This window comes from Hemicordylus capensis, chromosome 5 (genome assembly GCF_027244095.1).
Source record: "Hemicordylus capensis ecotype Gifberg chromosome 5, rHemCap1.1.pri, whole genome shotgun sequence".
Taxonomy (NCBI): domain Eukaryota; kingdom Metazoa; phylum Chordata; class Lepidosauria; order Squamata; family Cordylidae; genus Hemicordylus; species Hemicordylus capensis.
Genome location: NC_069661.1, coordinates 35182699 through 35206948, shown reverse-complemented (window position 1 = coordinate 35206948; position 24250 = coordinate 35182699). Strand labels below are relative to the sequence as shown.

General features: G+C 41.8%; 1 protein-coding gene across 8 annotated transcripts in view; it reads right to left on the bottom strand.

Annotated features, from left to right (window-relative positions):
- Positions 1–1938: 1938 nt before the first annotated feature.
- Positions 1939–24250, bottom strand: part of AIMP1 (aminoacyl tRNA synthetase complex interacting multifunctional protein 1) — a 181274-nt gene continuing 158962 nt past the window's right edge. For all 8 annotated transcript variants that reach the window (XM_053253549.1, XM_053253545.1, XM_053253542.1 and 5 more), the window contains 3 exons: positions 22726–22934; positions 18363–18531; positions 1939–2187 (listed from right to left, as the gene is read on the bottom strand). In XM_053253549.1, coding sequence (XP_053109524.1) covers positions 2021–2187; positions 18363–18531; positions 22726–22934 — 545 coding nt within the window. In that variant the 3' untranslated portion in view covers positions 1939–2020. The remainder of the gene's footprint in view (positions 2188–18362; positions 18532–22725; positions 22935–24250) is intronic.

Genomic DNA, 24250 nt, shown 5'->3' with positions numbered 1-24250 from the left:
CTCCCTTCCTTGTTACAACCACTTTGTAACTAAATTGCCATTATAACTAGTGAATTAACCAACTTTTACCCTAAAAAAGTGATTCCTGACTACACACTATTGAAGTCAATGGACCTTAAGCTAGTCATCACTAATTTCTTTTTCATTGTCAAATGGTGCTTAATCAGGATTAAATTTCTTTGGATACAACCCATTCCCTTGAATTATGGATTAAGTCAATTATGCAATTCATAAGGAATGACAGAAAAGAGAAAATAGTTACTGCATCTTCTAAAAGGTCTGTTTTCTACTATGTATCAGTTTCTTTTGTCTGTGCTGTTAACATGAACCCTCCTATGTTTGTGCTTAGGCTATCTGGGACACCATGCCTGGCAATCTCATTATCATTGCCTGACTTGTCAGGATGAACATAAAGCTCAATACATAAAGTAGGCATTGAACTCGGTAGCTGACAACCAGATAGTACTTCTCTTCCTCAATAGTACTACTCAGGAGACTCTGATGGAGTCAATCTCAATAGGATTTCCGTTGAGTAATTTAATCAGGATGTCAGGCAGTGAGACTAACTTCTGAGAAAGTATGCACAGGATTGGGCTGAAGGTGCAATTTAGAGAAAGCTAGCTATGCCTTGGGCCCTTACTATCTCTAAAATTTTGTCCAGCAGCTTCAGTATCAAATCATTTAGTCTGCAAGTATGTTCTGCTAAAATATGGAAATAAGCATATTCAGATGTCCAGAATCAAGCGTAAACCCCAACACTGCCCTAAAATTGTTCAAGACTTTCATCTCATTTTCTTCTCTCCCACTGGAAGATGGGAGCTGAAATAATCTTCTTCAAGATCTTTCCCATGGCATGCACTCTCTTAACTTAGGCAGAATGTTTCCAATTCCTGCTATATCTCTGCATTGCAAAACAGATTAATCAAATTATATAGCCATATTAGCTATACGGACTTGGCTGTACAGCTCTAACAGGGCACTCTGATGCATTCTTACCTAGGAGTAAGCACCACCAAACACACTGGAACTTGCTCCTGAACAAACATGTATAGCAGGGCTGTTCAACTTTGGTCCTTCTGCAGATGCTGGTCTACAACTCCCATAATACCCGACTACTGGCCACTGTGGTTTGGGATTATGGAACTTGTAGTCGCCAAACAACTCGAGTGCCAAAATTGAGCAGTCCAGATGTATAGGTTCTCCCTTTCTTCTGATTCTGCACCCCTGCCCCCAAATACATACACACAAGCAATTTAAAATGTACTTAAATAATCCAACCCTGGTCCTGTTAAAAGTATTCACTTTTTTATGGTTCTATAGAAATTGCAGTACTGATAATACAAAAGCCAAACAGTTCCCACAGGCTTTAAGAAACAGCATGTTATGTCTGCACTCTTGAAGCATGAAGTACAGTTTTACAAGTGGTGAACACAGAGGATCAGAGATATAAAACTTAATTATAGATCAGGCATGAAGGTATGTGTAGGAATGCTGTCTTTTTGTTGTTCCTATTGTTAAACAATTGGGTCATAAAACCTTCGCTGATTACTGCAAATCACTGAGAAATCCACTAGTAGATCCTGATGTACCTTTTGTTCACCCTCGTTATAAAGCATGTAGAGAATCAGCTTACATATTCTTGGAAGAAATGGCATGTCACTATCCCAATTCTCAGACAGGATAACTGTTATGCACCAGTTGGACAGAGATGTTGGCTCACTACAAGCTGCATGAATTTCTTCATACTACTTACAGACGCTGTGATGGCCTCTAGTCCAGTATTATTTAAGTCTGTCTGAAAGCAAGATTTAGTTCATCTGATTAATGTTTATATTTAGATTCAAGAAAGCAGGAAACAATGAAAGAGAAATGCAAAGTTGTTAGCCATGAACATTCATATCTTTGGTAACAGATGTAACAAAAATGAACGAACTATGGTTTTGAGTGAGGCAATATTTGTTTTTAATTGTGTTCACATTGTTTTCCATTCAAAATGACCTCAGGCTTTTCCACCACTAATTTATTTGATTCCACTGTTGGCCATGGTAGCAGCCCTGCACACGCCTTTTCCTTTCACTTCAAATGGCACTCCTTTGTATGTAGCAACACACTGGCCATTAGTGTGAAGATCAGGTTGGATCTGCTCCCACATTTTCTTCTTGGGATTAAGTTCTCTCTCAGGTTCACCTACAAAAACACAGGCATAAAGGGGAAGAGACAATTTTAGAGAGTCTTTCCTTTTGAAATATACTGCAAAGTGCACTAATTGACAAAACACAATGATTTATCACACATCAAATTTGAGATGTACTTTGATCTTAGAGGAAATATTTTTTCTGATCCATACATAACAACACAACACATTCACAAGAAAAGGTTTAAGAACGAAACTAACTGGAACATACACATTTGCTAAAAAGGAGGAATGAATAACCCTGGGCTGGACAGACGTAAGGCCCATTGCTGCACCATAGTTAAAGGACAGGGGAATGGGTCCTGGGATTACATACTCCTCTTCCTCACCTCCTTTTCTCTTCCATGCAAATTCTCCCCACCCTTTGCCATGGTTGGTTATGTCTGCACTATTAGTGTTAAGCACCTACTAAGGCTTTGCTTCTAACCAGACTTTGAAACCATGGTTGCATGCCCTGTTTCAAATCCTGGCTATGAGCAAATCATGTTTGCTCAAACTATGGGAACCATGGTTAACATCTGTACAGCTGACTACTAGCCACGGTTAAGGCTGGAAGTTTAAAATCAGTCCTCTGACAGAATCTAGTCTACAAAGATAAATAGAAATGAAAGGCAGCATCCAGACTAGTCAGTCAGGACAGGGCAAGTTAGTCATGACTTCCATTAATTTAAATGACTGACAATCAACGCAGTGTAACATGGGTGGCAGCAATCCACACACACTGCTGAAGGCCTGCAGTGAAGCTGCTTGCACTTTTGCACAAGAACGTTGATTAGGGTACCTGCACTCCAGAATTACTGGAGTGTAGAATAATGGAGTAGTTTGGAAACATGGCACTTAAATCATCAGCAATGTGTTCCCAATCTAATCAGCACTTCTGGAGTGCAAGTGAACTAATCCAAGTATTTGTGCTCTTGTGCAAAAGTGCAGGACTAGTGGTGCTTCGCTGCAAATCCACAGCACCGCAGATGGATTGGCACCAGCCATGTTATGCTGCGTTGGATGTCAGTCAATGAGATGTAGTTGTTACTAACCTAGTCTGGATGCTATCCAAAGTTGTTTTTTTTAAAAAAAATACTTGAGTTAAATTTTTTAAAAAGAGTATCACCCAAACAGGTTCAAAACTCTTAGGAAAGAAAACAGTGGATTCAAATTCTGTCCCATTATCCATGTAATCCAGAGCTAGGAGAAAATAAGTCTAATTCTTCCCCGCACGGCACCCCCCCCCCCACACACACTTGGTGAAACTGCTGTGAATGGTTAAGGGGATCACAATAGAGGAATAATACAAAACCCATGAGTAAGATTATCGAAACCATTCAAGTGAGCTAGGTGTTCTGTTTTCCATCACAAACATGAGAAACCATGCAGAGCGGCATAAATACTTTATTCCTTATTCCCTTAGCACAAGATTCATATAGCAATTAGTGTCTACACTAATATACTCACTGTAAGCACATGCTTTCTGAAACAAAGAATTCTCTCAGCAAGCTCATGGAGCTCCTTTATATTAGGTATACCCAGCACCTAACTCCAAATGACATGAAGTATTCTTTATTTCGGCACTTACAGCCTATTTTAAACAATTACAAGGAACAGTTAACTAATGTTCTCCTCTGTCACTTGCATTATAGATACAGAATGATATGCTGCATGGCAAAAGTATGTATGTATGTATGTATAAATAAATAGGCTGATGGTGATTAATACGCTTTTCTCATCAATATCTGTTTCTAACTAGTTCATAATTCTAATAATTATGCTGTAAAAAAGCTGTAGCTTTTTACCAGCTACAGCTGGTATGCCAGCTGAGTCCCTACTTGGAGAAGTAGGACCTGACTTCAGTCACTCATACTTTGGTAACATCCAGCCTGGATTACAGCAATGTGCTCTATGTGGGGCTGCCCTTGAAGATGGTTCGGAAGCGTCAGCTGGTCCAGAATGCTGCTGCAAAGATGCTCGTGGGTACAAGTCGCTTCATGAGTGTCACACCCATCCTTTGGTAGCTTCATTGGTTACTGGTCTGGTTCTGGGCTATATTCAAGGTGCTGGTCTTGACCTTTAAAGCTCTGCATGGCTTGGGGCTGGGGTACATGTCGGACCACATTCGCTCATAAGAACCTGCCAGACATCTCGGGCCCTGCTCATGGCTCTGCCACTAACAGAGATCCAATTGGTGACGACTAGAGACAGGGCCTTTTCGGTTGTGGCCCCTCGGTTTTGGAATGTCCTCCCAAAGAGCTTTGCCATGCTCCCTCCCTCAGTTTTTAGCTTTATATTAACAACTTTTAATTTGAAACTTTTTTAAAAAAAAATGTGATTTTAAATACAATTTTAGCCTGGTCTTTTAACTTATTAACTTTATTAGTTTTCTATTTTACGTTGTATCTATTTTGTTAATGTTGTGAGCTGCCCCGAGCAGTAGTGTACTGGAGGAGCAGCGTATAAATATTTTAAATAAATAAATAAATAATTCAATGCAAATAGAACAAGCTTTTTAAAAAAATAGTTTATCCATCCACAATGCCCTGGGGTACCCTAACTTCTTAAAATATAACTTCTTCCAGCAAACACAGAGTTAAAATGACTCCGAGGCTCAATTACAATGATTTGCAACTGAGAAATATAATGGCATTTCTACTGACAAGCTTCATGTAAATCCTAAGAGGATGCAAAATGGGCTAAACTTTGTCTTCTGACTGCCTATTAATTTTGATGTTGCATTTAAAAAAATCAAGCATGTGTGACATTTACACAGGAGAAACAGCCGGCTCTCCAAAAAAGGAGCAAAAATTACTAGCATAATTTGGGAATGGGAATATTCTCTGGATCATCACAAGTGCTGTCACATATACACAATCCTCCACATTAAATAATCCTAGAAAAAGCTTAGCAGGCAGAGAATGTGGATGGTGGCACAAAGATGTCAACCAAAACATTCTACTTACTTCTGAATTACGGACCAATGTCAGGATCCAAAGAGCTACTTTGAGCATGCCTAAAGGTTTGGCTTGAAATGCCAAGTAGGACTTCTCTTTTACTACTACCACCCCTGCCAGATCACACACTACTTTGGAATGCTCCTGCCCTGGCTGTTTTGCCTTGTGGCACAAGGGCTGCTTTTAACGTACATACACAGACAAACCAAAAGCTCCCTTGGGTGCATAGAGCTAGTGGTACAATTCTGTGAATCCCTGCCCATGAAATTTTCAACTAACTAATTTTTCAGGAACTTCCATTTTTATTCCATAACAACTGGATTAAAGGATACATACAGACATTAATGTGATGGAATTGAAAGTAGGCTGGAACCAAAAACAAGTTTTAATTTTTGAGGCAGCTGTATGATGTTTTTGGACATGTAGAGCTAGCAACATCTATTCTTAACATCTGCCAGAGAAAGTGATGTGCATCAATCGTACTCCTTTGCTAGCTATAGAGAAAAAACAAACCCCAGACTGTTTGGTCTTATTCATATTTAACTTTTCAAAGGCTTAAAAACAAGACAAAAATGAACAGTTGCTGTACCTGTCCAACCACTGATATTAGTGCACAGAAGATAAAAAGAGTCCACTTTCACCCTGCTACACGCAGTGTAACTTTCATTTTAGATAAAATGATGGTTTTCAACCAAAAATGTGTGGTTGAAACTAGTCATCAGAAGTAGATGACTAGTTTTTGATGACTAGTTTCAACCATACATGAGTAAATGGGTCCTCATATTCTAAGCTGGAGATCCAAATTGCCACACAACGTTCTCATCAATTTTGCTAGAATTTAGTGCAATCCAGTGATATTACCAAATGTCAATGGATCAACACTGCCTGGTTCTGGAAGAGCCAATTTAACCCTTCCACTCTTCTCTGTGAAACAGGTTGGCCTGAGACCAAGGGAACTGTCAGTGTGGTTAAAATGATCTCTCCCCTGTTGCCATCCCAAGTTCTGGAGTAAGCTGAATATATAAAACTAAATAAAAATAAGGGCATCTCTAAGCTAAACAAGAATTATATCATCCCAAATGTAAAGGCAATTCTTTAAAATACAAACATTATAAAAGCAAATTTAGTTTTCAAGAATAAATTAAAATCTGGCTTTTATTACACAAACACCTTCTGGATTGTATTAAGACTTGCTTTGGAATACCCAGGCAAGCTCCCCTGGGATCTGTGGTGGGCTTGTATTAGATTAGCACAGGCACCACTTTTAAACATTACCAGAGCACTGTGTTGTGCGTTCCACAGTAACCTCCCCTTTGCATCCTTTTCTTTTAAGAGAAACAACCATTTTGAAGGACATCTAAAAATAAAACTGGAGCAAATTCGTGGTTCTTTCCCTTTTGGGATACAAGTCATATTGTTTGAATATGAAAAGAAAGCAAACTGACAGGCACCACACTGCACCACTGCTCTCATTAGGCCATACAAAAACAACAAAAACAAAAAACAAACTAGGCTTCATAAGCTAGCACAACAGGCAAGGTGCCCGTAGAAGAAAGGACCTACGTTCGGTATGGGATCTCTCTGCTCCTCTACCTTTCTGCGCCAAGTATGTGACAAACCAGGAGGTCCAGAAACCCCTTTTCAGTACACTGTCACACCATAAGACACACATTTGCAACTAAAAGGGTCTAAATTGAAATGCATCTAAATATTTGATGTAGCCACAAAAAATAGCCACCAGATTTTCATTTTCACTGCTGAGTAAACTATATCCTGCTTATATCACTGCTATAGAAAGAGTAAATGGAACTTATATCATAATTCACATTTCCAGAATGGGCTACAAACCAGGGATAAACTGAGACCCATGGAAATCTTGGAAGTGTAAGGACATAGCTGAAGAACCCGTTACCCCTCTTTTATGACACCTGAATCACATAAGTGGACGGCTTGGGTCCAGGGTACTTAAAAGAGTGCCTTCTTTGTCACAAACCCTGCCGCCTATTAAAATCATCTGGAGAGGTCTGGTTACGGTTACCACCAGTTCGTTTGGTGGCAACTCGGGACCGGGCCTTCTCTGGGGCTGCCTTGGGGCTTTGGAATATGCTCCCTGTCAAAATAAGAGCATCTCCATCTCTGATTGCTTTTAGGGAGACCGTCAAGACACACCTGTTTTCTCAGGCTTTTAACAGAAATTAATTTTAAACTGTTTGTTTTTATCCCATGAAACTGTTTTAATTGTTTTTACTCTGTTTTCTATTTCTTAAATATATTAAATTGTGGACACAGCCTAGAGATGCAAGAGATACACATATCAGGTGATGTATAAACCTGCTAAAATAAATAAATAATAAATAAATCTAGAAATTACTGTGCACAGTTCTTTTCTGTTGCCACCTGTATAAACGCAAGCAAACCGCTTCATTAGTAAGGACAGAACTTCTTGGGGCAAGTGTTCCATTGAATGAAACTCAAGAAACATGACCAATTAAAAGGTGGAAGTATAGACAGAAGATGGTAATTCTGTAACAATGCCACAGCTTAAAAATCTATAAGCTATTGCCTGGAAGCATAGCTCTTCTAGACTACATAGGGTCAGGAGAGCAAAGTGACTCTTCCTCAAATCACTTTGTAATGCCAAACAAAAAACTCCAGAGGGGTTCCAATGACTCCCTCAACATTTTCACGCCATTGTCAAGAATCAGAAATTATAGCATAACAGATATATAGCATAAGAACCTAACAAGAGTCCTGTATTTACCCAAATAATTTTATGTATTTAAAGTATTTATACCCTGTCCCTCCAGTACACTACAGCTTGGGGAGGCTCACAACATTAATAAAATAGATACAACTAGCTGACCCGAGTGCCGCCGCCGCCGCTGGGCCGAGTGCCGCGGCCGGGCCGGGCTGCCCCCGCCCCGCCGCACCACCACTACCGTGCTGTCGGGCAGGCTGGGGCCCGCCGCCACCTGGCCCGCCGCCGAGTCCCGCCGCCGCGGCCGGGCCGCCCCCACCCCACCACAACCTTGCTGTTGGGCGGGCTGGGCCGCCCCCGCCGCCTCACATCTGAGGCCGGGCTGGGGCCCGCCGCGGCCTGACCCACCGCCGCGGCCGGTCCCGGCCAGGCCCGCCGCCTCGCCTCCGCGGCCGGGCCTGCCTGGCTCCCTTGCCATGGCCGCCACCGCGACTGGGCCGAGTGCGGCCATCACCGCCGCCTGCGGGGCCGAGTGCGGCCGCCGCCTCGCTTCCACAGCCGGGCCCGGCCCGGCCAGTCCCACCGCCTCACGTCTGTGGCCAGGCCAGGCCAGGCCAGGCCCACTGGCTCGCCTCCGCGGCCGGGCCCGGCCAGGCCCGCCGCCTCATGTCCACGGTCGGGCCCGGCCTGCCACCTCGCTTCCACGGCTGGGCCAGGCCAGGCCAGGCCCACTGGCTCACCTCCGCGGCCGGGCCCGCTGCCTCGCCTCCGCAGCCGGGCCCGCATGGCTCCCCGGCCATGGCCGCCGCCGTTCTCCTGGGTGCGCCAACCAATCAGGCGCCCCCACAGCCCAGCCAATCAGCTGGGCTGCCGGGACGCATGTTTCCCTGGCACACCCAGGAGAATTATATATATAGATGTAAAATAACAGATTAATAAATTCAAACAAGTTAAAAGACCAGGCTAAAACCACTTTTAAAATTACAATTTTTAAACAAGTTTCAAATTAAACTTTTAAAAGAGCTAAAAACTGAGAACTCTACAAACTAAAGAATCTACCAGATATAAGCACCAGATAAAACATGTAAAAGCCTCTTTAAAAAGATGTGTTTTCAATTTTAAAAAAACGCAAAAAACCAGGGAGGGACCATGGCTAAGGTCTTCAGGGAGGGCACTCCAAAACCGCGGGGCCACAACCGAAAAGGCCCTTCCCTAGTCCCTGCCAATCAGAGCTCTGTTAGTGTCAGAACCATGAGCAGGGCCCGATATGCCAAGTGGAGGACCCTAGCAGGTTCATATGGGCAAATGCGGTCCAACAGGTACCCTGGTCCCAAGTCATGTTGAGAACTTTAAAGGTCAAGACCAGCACCTTGAATCTAGCCTGGAAGCAGATCGGTAACCAATGAGGCTGCTGAAGGATGGGTGTGACACTCATGAAGTGACCTGTGCCCATGAGCATCCCTGCAGCAGCATTCTGGACCAGCTGAAGCTTTCAAACCGTCTTCAAGGGCAGCCCCACATAGAGCACATTGCAGTAGTCCAATCTGGATGTTACTAAAGCATGAGTGACTGAGATAAAGCCCAACTTCTTCAAGTAGAGTCACAGCTGGCGTACCAGCTATGGCTTTTTTACAGCATAATTATTAGAACTATGAACTATTTGGAAACAGACACCAACGATAAACGTTTTTGGCAGTGAAAGCCACTAATGGTCAACCAGTACGTTTTAGTAACCACATACTCTGTACCTACTCAAATTTTCTAGATGGAGTGGGCTGCACATTTTACTTATAGAAAAACCCTCATTATGTTCTGCCAGTTAAGAGGTCACTGAATAGTAGTAAATATCAAAATGCTTCTAAACTGAAGCTTCTTCTTTTAGATACAACCTTTAAAATGCCTGATGTTTCAATACATATATGAGATCTTTTCACCAGTTCTACATCAACTGCCTCAAGTCTCCTTCACCTATTGTGAATTTGTGCTGTCCTCCTAAAGGGTTTCCTTAGATTTATACATTTCTTGGATGGCAGAGGATCAGGAGAATTATTAAAATACTAAAAACTTGATGCTTCAACACTCTGTTTGCACTGTTAAATAGTGCATGGTGTATTTTCAGATTAGTGTTACTGCCTTGATTTCGTAGCTACCAGACGTTGTGAGCAGTTATTTTTCTTTGGTGCTTTAGGGAGCATTTTCTTATTCTGCAACTAAGAGATAAAGTCTCCGAAGGCCAAAGTTATGTAAAATGGGTTATAAACTCTTTGTTTGGAACTATTCAAACTCCAGAGTTATTTCTGGTTTCCGATAGAAAAGAAGCAATAGTAAAGTTCATAAAGCCTCCTCTCATGACACTGGTTAATTCCACAGTGAAACCTTTACATTGCATACATAATATAGTCTTCTAGGGGGAAAGTCTCTCTCACATACTTCCTTATGGGGAAAACACAGCATAGTTATTCCATCTTTTATTCGCTCAAAGCTACTCATAAGTAATCGTCCACAACAATAAAATGCAATTAACAAACGAAACTACAATCTCTCACCATACAAACAGCCAAGTACACCAGGATTAACAACATCAAAAGTAATAACAATCATCATCATAATCAACTAGGACCAGCTTCCAGTGCCTTCCTTGGAAAGGTGGGTTTCACACAAAAGCATTCCAAAATAAAACCACACAAATGATTTTAGAACAACTGTAGGTACTGCTTATTTATTTATTTTTCAAAGTTGCAGACTACCCCAAACTTACATCTCTGGGCAGTTTACAACAACATCAAACAGATTTTAAAAAATGAAACCTTAAAACAATTTCAAACCACAGTCTAGTTAAAAAGCTTGGGTGAAAAAAACAAGGCTTTAGAGACTTTTAAAAAGTTGTTAGAGATGGGAAGGCTCTTATTTCAGCAGGAAATAAGAGGTGGTTATTTTTCAGGCATTCCAAAGCCTCGGGGCAGCAACAAAGAGGTCCTGTCCCTGCGTAACCACCAGACAAGCTGGTGGCAACAGCAGACAAACCTCTCCAGATGGGCGATGGGACTCATAATGAAGATGGCGTTCTCTTAAATACCCAGGGCCTAAGCTGTTTAGGACTTTATAGGTTATAACCAGTGCCTTCTATTTTGCCCAGAAACTTATTGGTAGCCAGTGTAGCTCTTTTAGTATAGGAGTATGGAATAGGATCTTTATTTCGGTCATTGACCAGACAAAAATAAACACAATAGATTAAGCAGTAACCTCCAGCAATCATGATTCTGCCAGTAATTTCTTACAAAACACCATTTACAATATAACAATATATATAGTTCAGTTGACACTCATGATTTTACCAATTACTTACTTACACAGCTTGCAACATGGCAAAATTTTGCCATGTCAGACAAAACATCATGGTCAGACAAAAGGAGAGAGGCATAAAAGGCAGGTGGCCTACCTGGGAATCTAGACAAAATAGGTGACAAAAGTGCTAGCCGAATCTCTCTATAAAACAGTGAAGCAACATATGATCAATTGTCTCAAACACTCCCAACTGACATGGGCATAACTTTTGGGCAAAAGGAATACTGAGGTAACGACCCATGAAGAGAGCGGAGGGCAGCGCATTCAAGCGTGCCGAGGCAAATGCCCTTCTCAATTTGGCAAGAACAAACTCATATCAATATTTAGCTGATCTATGAGGGTGAGTTGCATCTAAGAAAGGAAAATGTCTGACTCGGGGCCTGTCTCCCTGAATCACTATGTCCCAAATCCGCTGCCTAATATCTTCTTGGCTTTTAAGATCCCTAAGGAGGGACCAACATTACTTAGCCCATAGTCCATTAATTACCAACATTACTTAGCCCATAACTTTCTAATTTCCTCTCAACCCCCTCTTTCTGTGTAGATACAAAGTTGTCCATCAGGACCAGAGGTGCAATGCCTGCTTGACCAAGATTTAATTTCAAATATTAAAAGCTCTTTGCAACCCAGACATGTGCTTCAATTGGTACTAACCCCATTTCCAGCCTTAATGCTGCGTCGGGCGTCCCTCTTGGCACCTCAAGGATTGTTCTAAAAAAATTTGGTTTGTACCAGCTCTAGGTGGCGGAAATCCTTATAATTGCTTACCTTTGAAAACTTGAATTGCAGTGGGGACATAACCACCTCCCTTCCCAAAAAATAATCCGAGTGTCATTGTACTCTTTTGTGCCTCTTGTGTAACATGGAGTAGATGTGCTCTCCAATAACCATTAAATTGGAAAACCATACCTAAATACTTATAGAGCTTGACTTGTTCTCGGCCATCTTGGCCATCAATCTGCCACTTATGCTGCACAAATTTGTTCTGGAACACCATAATTTTGGTCTTCAGATAGTTAATTTCTAGTTCTTCCTCTCAGCAGTATGTAGCGAATTTTCAAAGGGCTCTGTGCTCCTGTAAAGGAGCAAATCACTGTGACATCTGCAAACAGCAGTGCTGGAACTGGTTGCTGCCCTAATTTCAGAGGATGGAAATCTGACTCTAATAGAGAGTGTCAATGAGTGTATAGAAAGAAATGAAGAGCAAAGGGGCCAAAACCCTGTCTCTCTCCCCGCTAAATGGGTATCCTCTGCGCTAAATGGTCCTGGGTACTGTATCTCACCATAAACCAATTGTTATCATGTAGCATATGTATAAGGGTCAAGAGGCGATGGTCTATGGAAGAGACCTCCAATTTCTTCCATTGTCCCTAGTTATCAAATCAAACGCTGCTTTAAAATCCATGAATGCTACAAACAGGGCACCCTTTGGCTGGGCACAGTATTTGTCAATAAGATGTTGCAGAATCAAGCACTGATCTACCATAGAGCGCCCTTCTCTGAACCCTGCCTGTTCTTCAGTAATTATCCCCTCATTGTCCATCCACTCTAACATCCAGCTTACCACATCAATGTCTGGTATAGAGTTTTCCAACCACACTTAACAGATTTATTGGACGGTAATTTGCGGGATTTGATTTCACCCGTTTTTTTTTTTAAAAGAGGGGAACAATAAGTGCCAAGTTCCATTCCTCTGGGGCTTTCCTGGCATAGTCAATGGTTGTAAAAAGTGCCGCTAGAACTGGAGCCCACCAATCAGCATTTTTATCTATAAGTTCCACAGAGCTATGGTCATAACCAGGAGCTTTCCCACTTTTCAACTGGGCTATCAGTCCCTTCACCTCTGAGACTGAAACCATAGGCCAGACAGGTAGCTCATTAAATTTAAAACTAGAGGCATCTAATGGCAAATGGGCTGCCTTAGATGCATAATGAGAACATAAAAAGGTCTCCCATGCCTTAGCTGTCACACGGGATCCTGTTTCAGCTGGAGATTTCCACAGTAAGCTCTTATTATTGACAAGAAAGTTGCAGAATCTTTACTATCAGTAGCTTGGAACAACTTTGCCCAAACTTCCCTTTGTGCATTCTCCTTTTTCTTTTTGATCAGCCTTTCATACTGTCTCTTATCCTGTATCAGGGCAGCTGGAATATATATATATATTTTTAAATTATTTTTTACATTGTATATCCTGCTCTTCTTCCAAGAAGCCCAGAGTGGTGTACTACATACTTAAGTTTGTCCTCACAACTCTGTGAAGTAGGTTAGGCTGAGATTAGAGTGAAGGCCACTCTGCCTATAGTGTTTGAAATGTTCCACCAAAGATTGTTTTGCCTTAACACAATCAGTGTCAAACCAAGATATAGAATTTCCCCTATAACTAGAATGGGCCTTCATGTGTGAATCGCTCATTAAAACAGTTTGAAAACCTTTAACCAGACCTTGGTACAGTAGTATAGGAGTAATAAGGCCTTTCCAAGATGACCCTGGCTGTCACATCCTGTACCAATTGTAGTTTCCGGACTACGTACAAAGGCAGCCCCACATGGAGTGCATTGCAGTAGTCAAGTCTAGAAGTTACTAGCATTTGTACCACTGTTCTGAGGTGGTTTATCTCAGGAAATGGATGCAGCTGAAGCTGACAGAAAACACTTCTAGCCACCACCTCAACCTGGGACACCAGGGAGTGGTTTGGATCCATTAGTACCCCCAGACTGCATACCTGTTCTTTCTGGGGAAGTGTGACCACATCCAGAACTGGCAGATTGAAATAATATTGAGTTCTGACCCATACAATAAGTACCTCTGTCTTATCTGGATTCAGTCTCAGTTTGTTATCCCACATCCAGCCACAACTACCTCAAGGCAGGCAATTCAGGGAGGTTATCCTGATGATGCTGACATAGAGAAATAGATCTAGATGTCATCAGCATACTGAAAACACCCTGCACCAAATCTCCTGATGATCTCTCCCAGTAGTTTCATGTAGATGTTAAACATCAGAGACAATATGGACTAAGGCAGACCCAAGATGAAGAGTAGCAGACCCAAAATGAAGATTCAGCAACAAGTATTATCAGATTAAAAGAAAAAGGTATAAAATAAGAACAGAGAGAGAGAGAGAGAGAGAGAGAGAGAGAGAGAGAGAGTGAGTGTGTGTGTGTGTGTGTGTGAGAGAGTGTGTGAGAGAGAGAGAGAGAGAGAGAGAGAGAGAGAGAGAGAGAATGAGTTCATTAACCTGGCAATTCAAATTCAAGCAATACAATAAAGGAAAATAACTTCCCCCACGCGTCTGACTAAATGGGTCCCTATCTCATTACTTACAGGCAGGGATCTTGGCTCCCATTTCCCCTGCAGCTTCTCAGCCAGCTGCTTCCTCAGGGCACTCCTGGGACAGAAAAAACTAAGAAGAAAACTTTCTCTTATCCTGCTGGTGGCTGAGAGAGTAGTTCCAGCCCAGTCCACAGGATTGGTTCTTCTGTTTTGATTTTCCCAGGCTTTCCCCCTTATAAGGAAGAGTCCACCCTCCTAGCAGTTTCTCTAAGTGAGGCCTAGTCCTCCCTAAAAGCCTTCCCTCACTATAGTCCCTCACCCATGCGGATGTGGTTGCTAGAATTTTGTTTGTTCATTTACTTCCTGCTTTACTAACAAGAAGTAAATGAACAAACAAAATTCCATTATGAACGTTCGACAAGGATGGGAGAAGATGAATGAATTTGATATTAATAAAATGGCACACCACAGCTTACCGTCATAGACACTTATAGAGCCTCTTTTCACAACCAGTAAGCAGGGTTCGAGGCGGGCTGTGGGGAAGGCTGGTTAAACTTGACCTCACTGCAGATGAGCAGTCCTTCCCTGGGCAGACGGATAGCCCGCCCAGACGAGCACCAGCTCCTGCCGGTAGCTTTGAGGGTCGGGGTGCTGGGATGCGCTGCCCCGCACCCTGGAGCCAGGGTGGATTTGATTTAAATCAAACTGATTTAAATCACGATTTAAATCACTAGCAGGGTGGATAAAAATAAAAAAAATCCGTTTTAAATCAAAAAAATCCGATTTAAATCAAAAATCCGATTTAAATAAAAAAATTTTTTATTTAAATCGGATTTTTTTTATTTAAATCAGATTTTTTTTATTTTTATCCACCCTGCTAGTGATTTAAATCGTGATTTAAATCAGTTTGATTTAAATCAAATCCACCCTGCCTGGAGCTCCAATAATTTTGGGGATCCCCTCTCCCAAGTTTGCCAGCTGACACAAGAGTGGCAGAACCATTTTGAGGGGAGGTTCCACAAGTGGGATCCCGCCATGGTGCTGCTGGAATCGGATGTGATCCTGGCGGCTCACGTGGGCGTACAAAACTCGGCTGGGCTCCCTTAGCCCGGCTTTGCACGCACGTGTGAATAGCCCCACAGTGTTGCTCTTGGGGGCGACCTACTAGGCAGTGCCATAGCTTATACTATAGTTTAACATGCAATTCAAAGTAAATAAATGTAAGAGTTTAAAAGTTACGCGGCATGTATTTCTAGATCACTGCTTCATTCTTTGGAAATTATCAATAAGGAAGTTTAGAGTATCCTTAACAGAAAATTTAGCAAAAATTACAAAGTCAAAATACGGACAAATGCCATTATTCCTTCTTTTAAAAAATAAATCCAGCCCAATATCCTGGAAACTTTAATGGAACAAACTAATTCCTCAAATATGATTAACTGGTAAGAATAAAAAACTTCCTAAAGATAATCATAACTGCTGGAAATGAAAGGATGAAGACTCAAGAAACTACATTTTGGTGGATCATAATATTCATGTTATTTCCACACATAAATCTAGTTTAATGCAAGCAAATCAAAAAGGTCAATGTAAAATGTTAGATTTTAACATCTGGGAATGAAAGCATTTGTCTGGTTGAAGTTTAGGTAGAATAGGCACAAAGGGAAAGAACATTAATCGCAGTTTTCTTTACCCCAGACATTTTTATTTCAAACTAGTGATGTAATTTGGTATAAGCCATCACTCTCTTAACTCTTTGATACTTGAATGGGCACTGTGCATATTTTGTAATTTTGTATAAGCACTATTTCTACTGGGGTTGTTACCATTCTAATGGCCTTTTAGCCACTTATTAGAACAACAGTTTTAAAATACATATTCGCTGTGACAGTGAACCTGCATGTGACACTGAACCAGTCTGAAAAAGTACAGCACCAAATTGTCCGATCAATTCGGCAAAATGTCACAATCAATGAAATTTCCATCTTCAGAGGTAGCACTCCTCAGATAAGTTGATGATGTTGGTAAACAGAGGATGCCCATCTCCATCTGCCCTGCTTGTGAGTATCTCAGAAGCATGAGACGGGCCACTGCTGGGTGACTGATTGCTGGAGAAAATGTACTTATGAAAAAGAAAAGGCATTTCTTCCTAGAACACGAACTAACTACAAATTTTAGTTTCTCTTACCGTTTGAAAAGGTCCTAGGAAATACTGAAAAGCCTTGCTGTATTGTCGTGTGGCTGAACTGCAAGTTCAATTTTGCAACATTCAGAACTTTCCATTCAATTTCATCTTGGAAAAGTAGGGGTTCACCAGGCGTGGGGGAGGGGGTGCAAGAGCTCCAATTGACTGTATAATAGCTGATGAGATTGTTAGTGACAATCTGAGCCGAACAAGGCCAGAGGATTTCATTTTTTTCCTCCACCAGCTTATTTCTGCACGAGTTTTCACTAAAAATATCACGTTGCTGGCACACACTCTGCTTCACAACTGATCATCTCCAGTGGGTATTTATTTTATGCACTTATATACCACCTCAGCCTGCATCTCTAAGTGGTTTACATCCTTTACACGGTATGGCAGGTCATGCTTGTTTATATGGAAGTTTGTACTTTAGTGAAGTAGTAATGAAAAGACAGCACTACTTTGAAAAGCATCTCCGATGTTTCCAAGCCTGACCAGTGTCCTGCCCCTTTTTCTTTATTACAGCAACTTTATCCTTAAAACAGCTCGTTTATTCTTAACGAGTTTATCCTCATTTATCCTTAAAGAGCAGCCTGTTTGTAAAAAAACAACCATTTGTCAGACACCTTTCACTAATTTAAGGGTTGAGGAGGAGGAGGGAGGGAGGGAGGGAGGGAGGGAGGAGTGTTTCTGATCTGGAATAGTCAGATACTTCACATACAGGACGTTCAACATTCCCTCACCTTAAAAAAAATAAAATTAATGTTTTGCACTTTTAAAAGTTACTGATAAAAGTGCAGGTTGGACTGCTGTACCTAAACTGGTGCAACTGGGAGGAGAGCTAAGCAGGGTCCTTTGCTAAGCAGGGTCAACCCTGGTTTGCATATGAATGGGAGATTACATGTGAGCACTCTAAAATATTCCCCATAAGGGATGGGGCTGTTCCGGGAAGAGCATCTACATGCTTGCAGGCATAAAGTTACCAGTTCCCACCTTGGCATCTCAAGAGAGGACTGGGAGAGATTCCTGTCTGCAACCTTGGAGAAGCTGCTGCCAGTCTGTGTAGACAATACTGAGCTAGATGAACCAATGGTCTGACTCACTGTAAGGCAGCTTCCTATATTCTTATGAAGCCATCAAGCCTATTACTTTGTATTCCAACAGGCAGTGCCTCTGCAGGGTCTCAGGACAAGTTTTTTCCTAGCCTGGCTATCTGCATTCCTCAAATGGTGATGCCAGGAATCAAACATGTAACTTCCTGCATGCAAAGCACATGCTCCATCACTGACCTATGGCGCTCCTGACAGCTATGTCTGTTGTACAGATTCAGTGCTTTTCCCCCTTAAGAGCACAAATAAAGGAAGAATGCAAAGCATTATAGTGAGGTAAGAAAAAGCAAAATAAATTAAGTGAAAAAATGTTGTAGGGGAGGTTGGTGCAGATAACAGCTGAAATAAACCTGCTTCTTAAAATTCTCTTCTGAAAATGCTGAATGTACTAGAACGGCAAGGTCATAAAAAGAAACAATTATTTCCCTCTCTAGCCTTAATAGTTTAAACTACTGGGTAGTTTTGTTCCTATTCCTGTGTATATTTTGCTACACTACAAAATATCAACAGCAGATGTACATCTACTTAAAAGAACATTTAACTCACTTGATAGTTCTGACTGAATAAAACCATAACTATTTCTTCCTATATCTCGGCCTCGAGGATACTTTTGCTTACCAGAAAAGCCTTCAAATGTGATTCTTTCTCCAGGAACAACCCCAGGAGGAGGGATCAGAATCTCCACGTTCTCTGGTGAGCTAGCACACATAAGCATGGCCTGGGACACCACTCCTCTCATTTTCACTGGCTTCAGGTTGCAGAGGAACACTGCCACACGGTTCTGCATCTGCGAATGGGCATAGCAGTTAAACAGAATTTAGATCGCTTTTTCCAAATTTCTTCCACAAAGAAAACTTTAATCCATGCAAAACACACAGTAACACACACACACACACACACACACGCGCGCGAATGCAGATACCAATACGTCTGCAACAATTAACATTCTTGCAAGACTATAATTCAGCAGTAGAAGTCAGGAAACGGCCAATTACGAATAACTGTCTTTCTAATACACAGACGCAACAGGGTGCAATAAAGATGTAAACATTGCGTCCTGATGTGGTGGGATAATAGCTGAAACCATGTTTTATTAGCTTTCCATTCTTTTGTGGTCCCGGGTTTTAGCTTTTAACATTGTTACACTGGGATTTTTGCTGAAAATTTGCTTTTAAACCGAATCAGAGAAAGGATAACAAAATATCAGGATGTAATTATGGTACGCGCACTCACTGATCCCAAATGCCAGACAGAGGATGCATTTTGGGGAGCAAATTAAATTAAAATGGTTACACATAACGTGTACTGCAACTCATTAATCTAAAAATATAAATGCTCCTGGGTTTTCCCAAGGAAGAATACTACAAAGACAGCTATGAGTCTCTCCAAATAACACAGCAAAGTTTTATGGAAATCAATTACTCTTTTGATAATAGTAATTCAAATCAACCTCCTTTAAACAAATCAGAAGGCTTTAAAACATAACCTAAAGCCTACCAGCATCTCCCTACACGAACACCTTCAACCTACCATTCTTTGTATTCTACCCATAATTAAAGCAGCAGGTTTTTTAAATTAATACCAGAAGAGCAGGATATATATGTAAAATAATAAATAAATAGATAAATGTGCAAGTGAAATAATTAGTGGCTACAAGAGAGCAACTTTAGTGGTTTCAAAGAATTGTTGGATAAAATTAAGGAAGACCCATCTGGGACCACCTGAGGGAATGAAGAGATATTTTCCCTCTTTTGAAGCATCACGGATTGTCCAACAAAAGACAGGATGCTGGGCAGACCTGCCTCCCACAACCACCTCAAATAATATTTTGCATTAGTTTTGCTTTGCACTCAGGATCTGACTTATCGCAATATGTTCAGCCAGGGAGCCTTCAAAGCAATTCCAAACAGCTTGAGAATCCTCCAGGTTGCCTCAAGTGAGGAGGTTCCACTATATTTTATGTAAGAGGCTAACACAATACACTGGCTGCTTTAAACTATATTGGGCTACAGACGAAGCCAACAACAAAAGGCCTCTCATAAGTTGATGCAATTGCTGGCAGAATAAAACTGCCAAAGTATATGCAGACCACAGAGCTGGCTGTACACAGAGTATCCCTCTTTTATTTCCTAGATGAGAAAGAGTGAGCAGTTGGACCTAATGTGGATCCTGAAGTGTCATGTCCTAAATGCATGAATGTGTGGCTCCAAAGAACTGTGTGTGACAGGCAAATCTTTATAGAGATGAAGGAAAGTTCAAAAGCAGTTTGAATTATGACATGGAGAATGGATTCCGAAGTTCCACTGGGAATGCCCCAAGCAGCTGTCTAGATGCCTGCTAATAAAAAAATTTCAGAGAAGGATGGATTTGATTATCATTAAGTAGCAAGATCTCCCACTGAGCTGATTTACATAGGAAGAGCCAAATTTTATTTTTGTTTAGTCTGAAATGATAGTGGTGTTTTGTTGTTCTTCATCCATACTAACACACAACATAGACTAATGTGTGAAAACTTCCATGACTTGACCTCGCCTCATGGGTCTGAGACCGGGTAGCATGGTGGGAGGCAATGCAGCTCTCACCCTGTGTGCCATTGATCAGCTGTGAGGTGGCAGGGCTAGGATCGCTTGCTGCCAATTAGCTGTGAGACAGTGGGACTGGGGGCAGCTAGTACCATGTTAAGAACAGCAGGGGAACACCCCATTGAGAGGAAAGGGAACAACGGGGCAGGGATAGGTGGGAGGGGGCTAGAAGCATTTGAAAGGTGCATGGGCTTATTTAAAGGCAGAACACCGATTAGAGGGCTGGGCAGTGAAAGTGATGGGAGAGAAGCCTTGGACCCTCCCCACCTGCAGGAGGAAGTGTCACGCCCTCTGTCTCAGATAACAAGGAGGAAGGGGAAGCTGACAGCCTTCCAGCGGATGCAGGGGTGCCTGAGCCCAGTTGTCAGTTCCCAAGAGATGGCTGAGGAGGGTCCGGCTGGTGTTTCAGATCAGGCGCAGCAGTCTGGGGCAGCAGAGACAGCGATGGACAGATTAGAGCAGGGGTGTCAAACTGTGGCCCTCCAGCTGTTGTTGGCCAACAAGTCCCATCATCCCCAGTCACCATGGCCAGTAGCCAGGGATGATGGGAGTTGTAGGCCATCAACATCTGGAGGGCCTCAGTTTGACACCCCTGGACTAGAGGATGAGCTGTGCAGGCAAGCCCCACTGACTCCACCGCAACGGCATGTCACAAGAAGAAGAGCACAGCTGGAAACTATCAGGAGTAAACGCCCCTTGCAGAGGGCTGATAAGCCTTGAATCCCTGCCAGCTGAGAGTTATCAGCTTGGACTATAAAGCAGGTCAACAGCTTTCTGTTAGCTGCTGGAAGACAACATTTGTCAACCCTCGTGTCGACAGCTTTCAGCCCGAGCCTGATACAGAGAACTATTCCAAGCTGTGTTTTGTTTCTGCAGCCCAGTTTGGATTGTGGACTATCTTCCTGGACTTCCCTTCTGGGTGGTCAGATTGATGACAGGAGGAACCAGGTGCTTAACCTCCGCCCCTCCCCACCAGTGGTCCCTCTAATTGTTTTGATCTCTGTGCAGAAGGAGTTTTGTTCTGAGTGGCAATATCAAGGCAATGTGTGCATGCATGAATTCAGAATATGGCCTTCCCAATTCAACCTGAACAGGATCTAAAATGAACTGAGCAGACATCCAAAGATTTGTGAGCATGCGCATGTGCACACGTCTTAGAGGAAACAGTGCTTCCTGCCCCCAGAAGCCTGAGGAGCCAGGGGCCCTGCAAGATGGTGCAGAAGAAAGCGAGTAGTCATAGAAAGGAAGAACAGATGCATATTGGGAACATATTGTGCTGATTCACAAGCATTTGAAGTGAGCCACCCACTCAAAATTGCTCCAAATATTAGGACGGCATGCCCAATGCTGCTCAATAGCAAGATTAGGATACAGCAACACTAATACTACTATGGACATTTATAAAACACTTTTCAACAAAAGCTCTCAAAGCTGTTCACATGGGGGGGGGGGAGAATCAAGATGGTTCCATGTCCTAAAAAGGCTCACAACCTAAAATAAACACAGGACAGAAAGCAGCAACACCCAGTAGAGGGATGCTGTGCTGTGAGTGAACTGGGCCAGTTGCTCTCCTCCTGCTAAATATAAGAGAATCACCCCTTCAAATGGTGCCTCTTTTGCAGCAGGTGAAGACCACTATTTTATCTCTTTTCTATCACTATCCCCGTAACTTCCTAGGGGAAACAAAGTAACACCTTGACACATTTCCAGTAGTGTATAAAGCAAAGAGGTGTACATGTATGAAAGTAGTTAACAACGACACATTAACTGCTTGACTGATAGAATGTAACAGGTATGTACAGAGGCACTACAACTTGGTTAAGGAGAAAAAAGGTGTCCTAACCTGCCCATCTGCCATAAGACCCAACTTATTATAATATGCACGGCAGAGCAAGATGCAGTGATAAATGCTTTGAAGCTGAAGAGTAAGGGGTAATTGGTCTTCTCTGTGAAACATATAGGAAAGGGACCAGCACAGGTCCTTGAGTTGTAGTTAGATTTTACAGCTGATTTTTTAACCTACATGTTTAAATTATTTCAGGATTCCTGAGAGTATCACAAATATATATGCTACATACAGTAAGCGCCAGATGTAAAATGCTGAACTATGATACAATCTAATAAAAATCTGTTAAAAATACCCCATAGCCAAAAAATAGCAAAGAAATTCCAGAGAGCCAGCACGGTTTAGTGGTTAGGAGATTGCATTAGGACTGGGGAAGCCCAAGTTCAAATCGCTGTTCAATCTTGACATTCACCAGGTGACACTAGGCCAGCCATATATTCTAACCTATCTCACAAGAGCGTTGTGAGGATAAGTAACTATGCAGAGTACTCTGGGCTTCCTGGAGGAAGAATGGGATGTAAGAGTAAACATAGATAGATAAGATTCCACCCACCTCTTCTAAAGGAACAAATTTTACTAGACCACTGACAACCGTTCTAGGACTTGCTTCTCCAACATCAACCTCTTCAATATACAGAGAATCAGCATCTGGATGCTTCTTTGCTGTTGTGATGCAACCAATACGGAGATCAAGCCGAGAAACATCTATAGGCTTTGAGTCATCGCCTGCAGCCGACTGCTGCTTTTTCTCCTTCTTTTCTCCTGCCAAAAGGAAAGAAATCAGAAAGTTATATAAATACAGGTGGACTTTGCTATCTGCGGTTCTGTATACCTGCGGGTGTCTAATTGAAACCCGACCTCATTATCTCGTGGATACAAAAAAGAGTTAAACCCCACATATCCGTGGTTCCTAGATGGCAGGAAATGACCTTGGATGCCATTTCCGGCTGCCATTTTGTCAATAGGAACCCATTTTGTGGCTAATTGGTGTTTATTTAAAGAAGCATTCCCCCCCGTCATTTTTTGTAGGAATGGGGAAATTGAGGAGGGGTGTTCCTGGACAGCTGGACACCCACAGAGCACAGCAAGGCACTTTCTCTCCCTTCCCCCTCTGTGGTTTCTTTTTATGTCCTTTGCCAGCCTCCAGGAAGCTACCCCCATCCCCATCCTATTGGACTTCAATGCCCTTCTATCTATGGTTCCCCAGCACAACAGAACCCCCATGAATAACAGGGTTCACCTATATATAAACCCTTGGAATGTGACTGAAGGAAATTAATAAAAATAATGTTTTTTCTCCAAAATCTCTCACTACATATTTTGGAATAATCTCCATGATTTCAGATCCAAGACCAAATATTACAATTCTATATCAGCAAGTTTTCTTAAATATCGATAAACTGGAATAATATCTTATCAGGGACATATTTAAAGTCTCTCTTTTATCTGGTAGGTTTTTTGGTTCTCAGTTTTTAGCTTTCTATTAATAACTTTTAATTTGAAACTAAATGTGGTTTTAGCCTGGTCTTTTAACTTTATTAATAGTTTATTTTATATTGCATCTATTTTGTTGATAGATTTTGTTGAGCTGCCCTAAGCAGTAGTTTACTGGAGGGGTGGTCTATAAATATTTTAAATAAAATAAAATGAATGTTCCTTTTTTATTAAATGAATGTATAAACCTTAAGAAAATTTATACTGAGAGTGTGTAGTTTCTTTTATTTTTTAATTTGTCAGATTTGTACACTGCCCCAAACTTTCATCTCTGGGTCGTTAACAATAACATAAAACAAGTTAAAACATATACAAAAATCTTAACACAATTTAGGCAATCTAAAAATCAAACAGATTAAAACTTAAAAATTTAAAAAGCTGAAAAAGCTTGGGTGAAGAGGTGGGTTTTCAAATGCTTTTAAAAAATTGTCAGAGATGGAGAGGATCATATTTCAGTAGGGAACGCATTCCACAGTCTCGGGGCAGCAACCGAGAATGCTCATCCCTGTGCGGCCACCAGCCGAGCAGATGGCAACTGGAGACAGACCTCTCCAGACGACCTCAATGGGTTGTATTTTGAGCTT